The sequence below is a fragment of the Trachymyrmex septentrionalis genome, unplaced genomic scaffold, assembly GCF_001594115.1.
Source record: "Trachymyrmex septentrionalis isolate Tsep2-gDNA-1 unplaced genomic scaffold, Tsep1.0 scaffold37, whole genome shotgun sequence".
Taxonomy (NCBI): Eukaryota; Metazoa; Arthropoda; class Insecta; order Hymenoptera; family Formicidae; genus Trachymyrmex; species Trachymyrmex septentrionalis.
This window is the reverse complement of record NW_017305536.1, coordinates 7,789,767-7,802,435: the sequence shown is the minus strand read 5'-3', so window position 1 is coordinate 7,802,435 and position 12,669 is coordinate 7,789,767. Positions and strand designations below refer to the sequence as shown.

General features: G+C 31.6%; 2 protein-coding genes across 3 annotated transcripts in view; one reads left to right on the top strand and one right to left on the bottom strand.

Annotated features, from left to right (window-relative positions):
* Positions 1-309: 309 nt before the first annotated feature.
* Positions 310-2,584, top strand: LOC108750490 (protein Peter pan). The gene is made up of 6 exons (XM_018489956.1): positions 310-521; positions 731-1,011; positions 1,129-1,339; positions 1,427-1,753; positions 1,837-2,170; positions 2,256-2,584. The coding sequence occupies exons 1-6, from the start codon at positions 504-506 to the stop codon at positions 2,342-2,344; spliced, it is 1,260 nt and encodes a 419-aa protein (XP_018345458.1). The 5' UTR covers positions 310-503; the 3' UTR covers positions 2,345-2,584.
* Positions 2,585-4,053: 1,469 nt separating this feature from the next.
* The window catches only part of LOC108750756 (kinesin-related protein 4-like), an 11,011-nt gene continuing 2,395 nt past the window's right edge, over positions 4,054-12,669 (bottom strand). Inside the window, exons 4-11 of one of the 2 annotated variants that reach the window (XM_018490473.1) lie at positions 12,261-12,583; positions 11,777-11,894; positions 11,056-11,368; positions 10,759-10,972; positions 9,096-10,691; positions 4,631-8,969; positions 4,385-4,552; positions 4,054-4,192 (exon numbers count right to left, since the gene is read on the bottom strand). In XM_018490473.1, the coding sequence (XP_018345975.1) occupies positions 4,055-4,192; positions 4,385-4,552; positions 4,631-8,969; positions 9,096-10,691; positions 10,759-10,972; positions 11,056-11,368; positions 11,777-11,894; positions 12,261-12,583 (7,209 nt within the window). In that variant the 3' untranslated portion in view covers position 4,054. Of the gene's footprint in view, positions 4,193-4,384; positions 4,553-4,630; positions 10,692-10,758; positions 10,973-11,055; positions 11,369-11,776; positions 11,895-12,260; positions 12,584-12,669 lie in introns of both variants that reach the window. The other variant, XM_018490472.1, reaches the window with a different exon arrangement.

Here is a 12,669-nt window from a genome sequence, read left to right as displayed (position 1 = left end):
TAGTAATTAACTTAATTAGCAGTCGATAAAGTTATTAACTATATAAACGATAATGGATAACTTATCGATTGTCGATTAAAATTTTTTTTGTAAAAATTTTAAATTATAAAACAAATATTAATTTTTAATTTTCTATTTATCAAGAAAAACGATTTCTTAATATATTTTATTTTTCTGAAAATTAAAGCATGTTTTTAACTCCTAATTTCTAATTTGTAGTTTATATTAGGTTTATATTAGGTTTTCTACCTTAAACACATGTGGGATATGTGAGCATGTAGCGCTGAGTAGCGCAAGGAAAAGTGATCAAGAGAAAGAAGATAATATTATTTTATATTTAAAATAAGGAAGTACATTATTGTCTCTCTCTTTATGTCTAAATCTAGAATTTTTATTTATGTGAAGTTTATTTGACTTATTAAGCCTTCATCACGTGCTGAATTCTGATTCTAACCTAAAAGAGGTTTAAGAATTCTAATCTATAATAATTATCTTACCTAAAAATGGGTCATAAAAGAAAGGTATATTTTTCGTTATTTACAAACACAATTATACAAATAAAATATAACAGCAACTAAAAAAAAAAATTTAATAAAATTATTAAGTTATAAAAATTATTGAGTCTCTATATGGCAAATACATGCACAACTGTAACAACTTTACTGTGAGAATAATATATTAATAACTAAAAACAGTTTAGTTTTCTAATTAAAATAAATGTTTTATTTAGGGCCGATGTGTGAAACGAAATAAGCAAATAAATGTGGGAGAGAAGGAAGAGTTAGTGAAAGCACCTCATTCCTTTGTATTCCATCGTGGATTGCCAGGGGATCATATCGTTGATCTTACTAAAGATTTTCGTAAAGTTATGGAACCTTTTACAGCTTCATCCTTGAAAATTCGAAAGAAAAATACTATTAAAGATTTTGTCTCCGTTGCAAGCGTGCTGCATGTTAGTCACATGTGTATATTCACAAAAACGGAACTGGGAATGTACCTTAAACTTTGCAAGTACTGTATTCGTTTTAATGAAATTTCAAATTTTAATGAAATCAACAAGAAAACTAAGACGGTTATTTTAATTAATTCGTGAATCGATTTATTGGATATTTTTTAATATTATTATAGGTTGTCTAGAGGACCTACACTTACTTTTAAAATACATAGTTTCTCCTTGACACGAGATGTTATATCTATGTTAAAAAAGCAGCTGGTATACGAGGAAGCCTTCAAAAGTTCTCCTCTATTGGTTTTAAATAATTTCAGTGGGGAAGGCATGCAATTAAAACTTATAGCTTCTACTTTCCAGAACATGTTTCCAACTATAAATTTGACCACTGTAAGTTTTGTGAAACAAGTCAATTTAAGAAACTCAATTTAAAGTAGTTAATTTAAAAACTATTAATTTGTTAAAATATTTTTATAGATTAATTTGAGCACAATCCGTCGTTGTATATGCTTAAATTACAATAAGACGTCTAAAACCATTGACTTCAGACATTATGCGATCAAAGTTGTACCTGTAGGTTTATCAAGAGGTATAAAAAAATTAGTGCAAGCTAAAGTACCAAATTTATCTAAATGTCAAGATATTTCGGAATTTTTAACAAAACCGACCATGTCCGAAAGTGAAGCAGAAGATGATGAAAGTAGTCATGTCACGTTATCACAAAAATTGTCTTCAAGAGGAAATCAGGCTAATTCTAAAAGTGCAATTAAATTATTCGAATTGGGACCGAGAATAACATTGCAGGTTAAAAAATGAATTGAGATTACTACAAGTAATAAATTTATAAATATTTAATATCTTTCTAACGTTAACTGTATATGTTTTAGTTAATCAAAGTGGAGAATGGACTCCTCGATGGTGAAGTACTTTATCATGAATTTATACATAAAACAGAAGAGGAGAAACTTGCAATAAAGAAAAGAAGAGAAGAAAAGAAAAAATTGAAGGAAAAAAGAAAAAGATTACAGGAAGAAAATAAGAAAAAGAAAGAAGTACAAAAGCAAGAACATAAAGAGAAATCATTGAAAGGAATTCAGAAAAAGAGAGAAAATGATATGCTCCTACAAAAAATTGCGAAGGAATCTACTGAAAAGAGTGAACTGGAGGAAGATGACGATGCGCAATATTATCGTGAAGAAGTGGGAGAGGAGCCTGATGAAGGTATAAATATGTTTAAAATTTAATATTTTAAATATATTTAGAGATATTTAATTTGATACTAAACAACTGTAATTTTCTATTTCAGATTTGTTCCAAACAAAAACTGGTTCAAAGAGGCCACATAAGCACATAATGAGATACAAACCGAAGAAAGCAAAACTCGATAAATCTTAAGAGTAATATTAAATAATTTGTCAATAACTAAAATATTTTGGAAATAAAATTTTGTATTATGCATATAAATGTCAACACATTTTTGCGAAACAGATATATAAACGAAAGTACTATTCAGTTCGATCAGAGAGAATTTTAATCTATCATCAGAGTATCTCCATTAAAAATGAAGAAAAATACATGGAGAAGAAAGGAAGTCATATAATTATACAATTAAGAAAATTGTTTATTATGTTGCCACTTGTACAAGGAACATTTTGTACGAAGTTTTTACATTAATTAAGCAAATATTTATTAATTTTAATTACATAAAGAGAAATTCAATAACATGTAATTTCTAAACGAAACAAACTTAAACGTTCTAATTTTTATCATAAAAATTTGACTATTTGGTAATTGATTATCATACTTATATTATTTTGTATAATTCAATAACATAATTATTTCTCTACCTTTCTATTCTGCAATATAGATTTAATCTCATACACTTTTTTACTTTAAATCTAGAGACCGCGTAAATTTTTATATATATTAATATACAGCTTTACTTGGCTGAGGCATCGAGTGGCTTGCTGCTCGGTGCGATTGACTCGCGATCTGTATATCTGGGTTCAATCTCACCTGCGCTTACATACGCGATTTTTCGCGTTTAATGCTAGAGTCTCATAAGGCGTATTTGCCGCGTATCGCGTAACCATGTAATTAATTAGGACTATTAGATTATTATAGATGGCTATGATACGTACAAGCGCGAAAGAATGTGACGTATGCAAACAGAGACTAATAAATAGGAGATCAGGCATACCAAACAATGCTGGAGATGTTGCTGACAATGTCGCTGCTTTATTTCGTGTCTTACTGATTACTGATTGATTACGCGGTTATGGGATTACGCAAATACGCCTTATAGGACTCCAGCATAAACAGCCGAAAATGACGCCATTTAGTGATTAATATTCAATTTACTGACGCGACCCGACTCCAAGTCAATGATCTGTACTGTTTAGCTGTAAAAGAAAAGCTAAATTGTACAAGAAATGCAATTAAAAAGAATACACCGTTGACTTTGGAGTCAGATCGACTCAGTAAATCGAATACGCTATAAAAGATCTTTGATTATCAGTGCCGTTTGGATCCGGCATTAATTAAACTGTAGGTCCCGTTTCGCCAACCGCATGGTAAGTGTGTATAATGGAAGATCATATATAATAAAAACGATACGAGAGATATTTGTCTTAAGCTTTCTCAGCGTCGTGCTTTATTTAAAAAATGGGTATAATGATTATGGTCATATTATTATTTTTGAAATTACATATAATAAGACAATAATAATAAATATGTAAAAAGGCACAATGTAGACGGCGGATAAAATTTAATTTATAATTACTGATTTATCTCGGCCATATAATATTTATATATATATATGTACACACACACATACACACACTATATTCTGATTAAGTTATATCTTATTATATGTATATCACAGGAATTATATTTTCTTAAACTAGTAAACCTATGTAAAATTAGCAAAAAATATATCGTTATCATCTGCAATCGATGTATAAAATAAGTAACAAAGTTCATAGTTCTCTGCATTATAAAAATATGAAACTATTATTGTATTACCTTACAATTAAAAATTGCGATATTTAATAGTAATTAAATATATATAGTAATCAATACATAGCAATACGATATTTTCGCAGATCATGAATTTTTCGAATTTAATAGTTTTTCATATTCTTCAATTTGCTTTTCGAGTTCCTTTATAGTTTTTGATCTAGTTCGACACACGTCCCTCATGATCCGTTTCTCCTTCTCCAATTTCGTTATTCTTATCTCGTCCTATATGAAATTATATCATTAATTAGTATTACATAAGATAATTTATAAAATAATAATAATGATAATAATGTGAAAACACAGCAATCAATGAAACAAAATTGTTCTTGCATTTTTGTATATTTCTTCCCTTTTATTTTCAAATCCCGGATATTGCATGCTTCAATTCTAAGATAGATATTGGCATATACTTACATCGATTACGCCGCTGCTCGTGCCACAAAATTTCAACATTTCCGGCATTGTTTGGCATGCTTGATGTGTCCTATTTATTAGTCTCTGTTTACATACATCACATTCCTTTGCGCTTGTACGTATCATAGCCATCTGTAATCGCTTCATTTCCGCCTTCAGCTCGCTATTCTGTAAAAATAACGTATATTTATCAAATTATGCTTGTATTCACATAAACTTGGTAATAATTAAAATATGATAAAGTACTTTGTTACTATATGCTGATAGGTGTTCCTGTAATTCTTTACACTTCATTTGATAAGGGAAACTTCCGCTACGTATTTGCAGTTCTAACGTTGCAATCTTTCCATTCTTTGATACTACCTCTAACTGCAACTCCCGTATTTTGTTTTTTAATATTGTGCAACTACATTCATCATCGTGAGACTTTTCGGCCTTGTTGGAGGACGTTGTGTTTGTTTGCAACTGATTAATTTGAGTTTTCTTCTCAAGAGTTTTTATCTTGTCTTGTAGTTCGTCAGCTTCAGCACGACATGTGAAATACTTATCTTGAAGCCTCGCATTATCTGCGTCGTGCTCACAAATAACAGCCGCCAACTCGTCTAATTCTTTATCGAGTTCCGTGTTTTTTTCTTTCAACTCCTTTATCTCGTGGAGATAATTCTCGATGTCTTTATTTTTCTGATTCAACTGAACTTTCGTTGCTTCCAGTTCTAATGCAATTTTGTTTTTCTCTTGTAGCAAATTGTCGTACTTCTCATAGGCAGTATATGTATCATTATGTCTGGACGACGATAGTGTTTCCTTCAATTTTTGATTGTCTTTGCACGCCGCATCATATTGACTGCTTAAAGTAATCACTTGCTTCATCAGATCGGTTTTCACAGCCTGCAACTCCGTTATTCGATTGCTAGCACCGTCCAAATTATTTCGCAAAGACCTGTTCAAGTCTTTCAGTTCTTCTATTTGTTCTTCCGCTTGGGCTTTGCTCGTACTGTTTCTGACTCGCTTTTCTAATGTTGCGTACTTATGTTTTAACGTCGTGTAGTTGTCCCTCAAAGCGTTCATCTCTTCTGTCAAAACTATGTGCTTATTATTTAATTCAGCTATCTGTTTGTTTAGCTCCGTGCTCTTTAGCTCTTCAAAGTTCAATTGATCTTTAATCACGTCGATCTCCTTTTTATTTTTCATTTTCAGAGTCTCTATTTCCACCTTGTACTGCTCTATGGTGGCTTTCCGTTCATTAATCTGTTGCTTCAGCAGCTTGTTTTCAGGCATGATCGTCTCCAGATTAATTTTATACTCTGTCAGCTCATCGCACTTAGTTTTCAGAAGTTCCTTGATTTCCACGATACATAACTCTTTCTTTTCCAGTTCTTTATGCAAATCGTTGTAAGTTTCTGTTAACTGCTCTAACTCGGCCTGCATTTTCTGATTTATTTGATTGCTTTTCATTAAGTCGTTACTTTTTAAGTCGATGATATTCTTCAGTTGCTTCTGATTAGCTTCGAGGCCTTCAATGCTATTTGTCAGTTCCATGTTTTTCGTCTTAAACGACTCTATCATACACGTGAGATCTTCAATTTGTTTATTGTACGTTTCTTTCTCTGATTTTAATTGCTTCTGAAATTCTGATTCTTTATTTTTGATCATTTCTTGCGCTTGCTTTTCTCGTTTTTGTGCAATAACAATGGCTTCTTCATTCGCTGTGTCAATCTTAGAATATTTATTATATTCAATTTGTAAATTGTTGAGATCCATCTCAAGTAGACTATTCTTCTCTCTCAATACTTCTCTATCGCGATTACTTTCTTCCAAAAGGTGTCCTAAACGTGCAATTTCTTTCTCTAAGTCCTCGGATGCAATTTCTCGCTCAGACAGATCCTTTTGAAGTTTCTCTATCTCACACTCCAGTTCTTTCACCCACAGCAATGTACGTTTCTCCGAGTCTACGCTCTGACGCTTTTCATCTTCGAGCTTTTGCTTCTCCTTATCGAAATTCTCCCGCATAGTTTTTATTACTTCCTTCTCTTTCATTAAAATAGTTTGCATAAATATCTGGAACAGTTCATCCACCGATTTTTCCACAAATTTCTGAGTATCGACTTTAGGTTCAAGAGATTTTATTTCCTTAATGATATTCTTAGAACTGTCATTCAATACATTTTTGAGCTTCTTGTTATCGTCAATTAATGTTTTATCTTGCTGTGACTGAGACTGATATTCAGTTTTCATCTTCTCAAATTTATTTTCTATGTCGCGCAGCCTGATCAGTTCCTGTTTTAGATAATCGTTTTCGGAATTGTATTTGTTTATTTTTTCATTAAGTTCTATCAGTCTATTTTCCGATTCTTTAATATAATTAGCGGATTCCTGCGAGAGAGCTGCTTTAGAACTGGTTAACTTATCGTTCATTGCTTTTAGTGAATCTAGTTTTTCATTATATTCTTGCTCCAAAAGAATAATGTCATTGTTAAGCTCTTCTTTCTCTTTCTTTATTAAATTTAATTCCTGTTCCAGGCAGGAATGACTTTGACGTAATTCGTTTGCTGTTTGCTCTTTCATTAATTTGTCTTCCTTCAAGCTGTCTACTTCAACCTCAAGAAGCAACTTTGTATTTTCAATTTCTTTGTATCTTATAGTAAACTCCTGCAATGTTTTTGTCATATCTTGTACCTCATTTTCAAAAATATCGGCTTTTTCCAACGTAGTAGCATACAAGAGTTCACTTTCCGACAATTTCTGCAACAATTTTTCATTAATGGTCTTCAAAGTATTAATTTCATCCAATAGCATTCTTTCTTTTTCGTTAATAAACTTTGTAAGATCTGACTTGACACTTTCGTTATTCTCCTTTATCGTCTTGAAATCATTTTGCAAATCGTTTATAACTTTCCCGATATTTTCTAATCTTAATGAAGTTCTACTTGGGGACTTCTTTATGCTGGAATTCTTGTCATTAGTCGACGATGAATCCATGATGGTGCTATTCTGTAATTCTTCGACTTCATTACATTTCTCTTTATATAAATCCGATAGCTTATTATGATCTTCTTTCAAAATTTCTAATTCGTTATTTAGAGATTGAAGTCTTTCCTCAACGCAGGTGACATTCATGTTCTCCGAAAAACTAGCATTAAGAGATAAATTACACGCACTTACGTTTAAATCTTCTTTGGCCTTCAATATGAGCGCGTCACTCTTTGCGGATTTGCTAGAGAATTTCCTCTGCAAGTTTTCCAATTTGCGATTAAGAGTCTTTACTTCGAGCTTCAGCATTCTTCGATTTTCGTTTAACTCATTCAAATGGCTACATTGTGTACAGGTACCTAATTTTAAATCGCTCAGCTTTCTATTGAGATTTGTGAGATGATTAACTTCCTCTTGCAGATTTATGATTTTTGTTTCAGCATCATCATCTAACGCAGATTTATCCAATGCATCATTTATCAAAGTACTATTAAATAATGTCGACAAATGCATGGTATTGTTGTCAGAATTGAGTTTTCGTGCATTATCTAGATCTTCTATGGTTTCTATTAATTGACTGGATATTTTCAAGTTTTCTTCGGTTAAAGTTTTTAAGTTAGTTTTGAGTTCCATCAGCTCGGTTTTCAATACAGTATTCTCCATTCTCAGCTGCTCCACATCATTGTTACCAATGCTCTCTCTATTTTTCAGTGATAATTCTAGTTTGTTTTTTAGAATATCACATTCTTGTTTTAATCCTTCGTTTTCTTCGATTTTATCCATTAAATTAGTGGAAAGATCACCGTTTTCAGCTATTAAATGCTTATGTTTCTCAGTAAGATTCGTTAATTTATCTTTATATATACAATCGTGTTCATACAAAAGCGACTTACTCTCTTTCAACATTTCAAGCTCTTTCGTTCGGTCTGTGAGATGGGACAACAATTCTATATTTTTTGCCTGAAATTCACTAATCTGTTTTTCGTACTTTTGAATTATCTGCTCTTCGTTTAAGTTTACCTCGGGTATCCTCGAGCGAAGAGTTTCTAATTGTTCATTAAGATTTGTTAAATTATTCTCGAGTTCGAGTTTCTCATCAATTATTTTTGAGTTTCGCTCGTAAAGCTCATCGATAGTCTGCTGATGATAAATAACCGATTTCTCATTGCATTCCTTTTCTGTTGCTAATTTATTTGCCAATTCGCTATTCTCGGTTGTTAATAAATATACAGTTTGTTGCAAGTTTTCTATGTCTGCTTTCAAGCTTTGCACAATGTGCTTTATTTCATCTAATTCCTGATTTTTCAAAATAAGATCTGCAGACAACTTAGCACTATCTTCATCTAGAGACATTTTCGTAATCGATAAATCGTCTGTAACTTTCGACGAATCATTACCTAAATCGGATTCATTATATGATATCGACTTCGTTGTCTGTTCTTTCAAGTACGTATTTTCGTTCTGTATATCCTGAATAATACTTTGCAAATTATTAATACGACTTTGTAGATGATTGATTTCGTCTTTGCTCTGATTCTCTGTTAATTCCTTTTCGGGACTCTTCAACGATTGTTGAGACAATTTTATGGAATCTTGTTCATCTCTTTCAAATATCGTATTTGGGACTTGCGCATCCAGTTGAATTTTCTGTAATTGTATTCCATTCGATTCATCTTCTACTGAAATGCAATGCTGAGCATTGGCCAGTTTCTCTCTCAATTCGCGAACTGTATACTCAAACTCTTTTGTTTTCGATGTGAGACATTCGATCTCTTTTTCCATATCATAACTCTTCTCTAACTGCAATTCTTGTTCATTTATTCTGTCCTTCAATAAATTGTTATTCAATTCTGCTTCCTTTGACTTTTCTTGGAGTTGACGCACTGTATCTTCCAATTTACTTTTCTCAACTGCAAAATTTTCAACGGATTTTCTGTGTTCTTCAAGCGTTTTCTGCGCTTCTTCTTGACATACATTTAATTCTTCTTTAATTAAACTATTACATGATTCTGTTTCCTTTAACTTCTCTTGCAATTCGGAAATTATCTGTTCAGATTTATTTTCAGATGTAAGAGTTTCATTTGTGATCTCTAAATTAATTTCATATTGATTTACTTCATATTCATTTGATTTGTTTTTCAATGAATTGTTTGATTCTACTTCTTTCAATTTCTCTTCTAATTCACTAATTATAACTTTAAATTCATTTTTCTCGATTGCAAGAATTTGAATTTGATTCTCTAAGTCGCAGTTCTTTTGTATACACAGCTCCTGTGTATCTAAGTTATTTTTCATTGAATCATTCATTAATTGTACTTGTGTCAATTGGTGTCTCAACTCATTATTGATTCGTTCAAATTCCATTCGTTCCTTTATGATATCTTCTAAATGAAATTTATCTAAATTTTGCTGATATTCATGTACTTTATCTTCCTTTGCGCCAATCATTACCTTTGTTTCTATTAATTGCTCTTGAAGATCATCAACAGTAAGTTTAAATTTGTGATTTTCAGATTTAAGTTGTGCAATCTGCTTTTCCTGATCTTGGAATTTCTGAACTTCTAGTTGCTGCTCGTTTAATCTATCTCTTATCGAATTATTAATTTCTTCTGCTTCTCTTAATTTATATTGCATTTCAGAAGCAACTATATTTTTTTCTTCTTGAAGATTTTGTAGCACTTGCTGTTGCTCCTCCAGTTTATCTTTCATCGAATTATTGTTTAACTCTGCTTCTGTTAGCTTATTTTGAAGATCAGTTATTTTACATTGCAGTTTATCTTTTTCAAATGAAATGATCTCATTATTTGATAAAGTTTGAATAAATGGTATTTCTAATTCTACATTTCGGGTTAATTTATCTTCTAATATAATATTACGTTGTTCGGCTTCATTAAGTTTTTTTCGCAGTTCAGATGCTACATGTTCGTATCCATCTTTTTCAGCTGTAAGAACAGCTATCTGTTTGTATAGATCAGGAATGTTTTGCACTTCTATTTTTTGTGCAGACAACTGCGTAATTTTTTTTTCTAAATCTGGTATTCTCTCTAATTCTACTGCTTGAACGTTTAACTGATCTTCTGCTGAAGTATATCGTAATTCAGCTGCAGTTAACTTTTTACGAAGTTCAGATGCTATGTGTTCGAAAGCTTCCTTATCAGATGTGACATTTTCCAATTGCTTTTCAAACTGTGAACGTTTTTCCTGGAGTTCAGATAAATAGTCTTCACAATGTAGTTGCTTTTCCAAGGTTGTAAATTCCTTAAGCTCTGAATATTCTTCCGTCAAATTACGGATTCTGTTTCGCAGAGTATGCTTTGGTGTATCAGGTGAATTATTGCTAGTTATAAACAAAGAATGATTAAAATAATTGTAAAACAAAATCAAATTAATTTTTCTATACTTACCTTACAGTTTGAGTGGACGCCTCAATTTTGTCAAATGTAATGTTATCGTCGCTGTAGTTTATAGGTGATTTGACAATTACATCATCGATAAATTTTACGCGATGTTTGTCACGATATGTAACAAATGGATCCTCATCGCTACTGATGTCTTCGTCATGATTTGCTTCACTATTCATAAGTTCCAGTTCAAAATCAGCAAAAGCTATTTGGAATGCTATAAGAATAATACACATATCTTTAATTTATAATTCAGTTTATTAAAATATTCAATTTGTATAATATAAAAAATTAACGCACATGAGTCCATAGTAGCATCAGATTTATATCTAACATGTAATTTGACGGGTGACATTTCTTTGATTGGTGATAAATGCGAGCACGTTGGAAATAAAGATGTATTTAATTTATTAAATCCACCAGTGCCGCACCAAGTCTGTCTCCTTTTTTCTTTAGCCTTGAACGATGCTATAGTATTGCGATTAGCGGCAGTGATGATCCGAGTTTGCAGTAATCTAATACGCTCTTCTAGATTCTGATTAATGCGATCTTTCTCTTGCATTTTAGATTCCATTTCTTGAAAATCAGTTGTTTGAGTTAACTGTTTCATTCTCTAAAAATATGAATTTATAATGTAAAAGATCTTAAGATATTATTTCTTACGATACTATTCTGGGTATTTCGTGTGCAACTTCTGTTTGTGCAAATTTCTCACAAATTCGACAAATTAAATAATATGTACATTTTATTATTTTCCAAAAGTCTAAACATTTGTTCTAAAAAGTTGAAAGTATGTTCGTAAATTTTTATAAAATTTTTTGAACTATTTTAAATAGATTAAAGAATGGATGGATTTGAAATACCTAGATGTGTACCGATGAGGCATCGCCTATTTTTTGTGCCTATTACTGTAAGGATTAAAAGATTTTATCATAGAATATCGTGGGATTTTATCATAGAAAATTCAATCAAAAAATTTTCCATAATAACCCAAAATAAAACATTTATAATATACACTTACCTCTAACTCTGTATGTAATTTATCTATTTGTTTTGCATATCGTTTTAAAAGTACACCGTCAGACATAACTTCGTTCAGTTTAGGGTCATTTTTTACATTTCTAGCTCTAGATGCAAACCTATTCATTAAAAAAATAAAAAATCAGTTTACACTACGTTAATATAAAATTTCAAAAATATTAGAGCACGAGCGTAGCATGACAGACAGCGCACTAGTCTGTCATGCTAGAAATTCCGAGTTTGACCCTGATAGGAATCAAAATTTTTACGCTCGTGTTTCCTCTCAGAAAAAAAAAACAGTAACATCTCGAGAATATCCTTACTCACAGAAACAACACCTCACGAAAAAATCGCCGTTGGGAACCGGTGTTAAAACTATAGATCCCATATGCTTGTGACAATTGAATAATCAGTGTACCCCACAAACATATGAGAGAGATGTACCAGGCCAGAGGCCTAACGTAAAAAGAAGAAAAAATACTAACGATAATGTGCACTGAGTCTCGTCTAAAGCAGCTGGTGTTACTGCACATATCATCACCGTCATTGCATTGCCACCCAAAGAAGTTTGAAGTAATCTTGTTAATTTACTATTTCGGAAATTTACATAATCTTGTGATTCGCTCAATTGTTTTATTACTAAGGCCAACGTTGAAAGTGATAAGTTAATATGACGTCCTTCCTTGAAACGTTCTCCAGTAGCACCTGTCAGACGAGCTCTTTCTGATCCAGCTAGATCGACCATATTTAATTGGGAAACTTGTATCGCACCATCTGAACCTGCACTAGCCTCACGACTTTCAATTGTCTGCAATAATGTCATTGTGTTGCAACTTTCAAATTTATGGAAATATATGGATTATATCTAGGTATATATATATATATATATATATA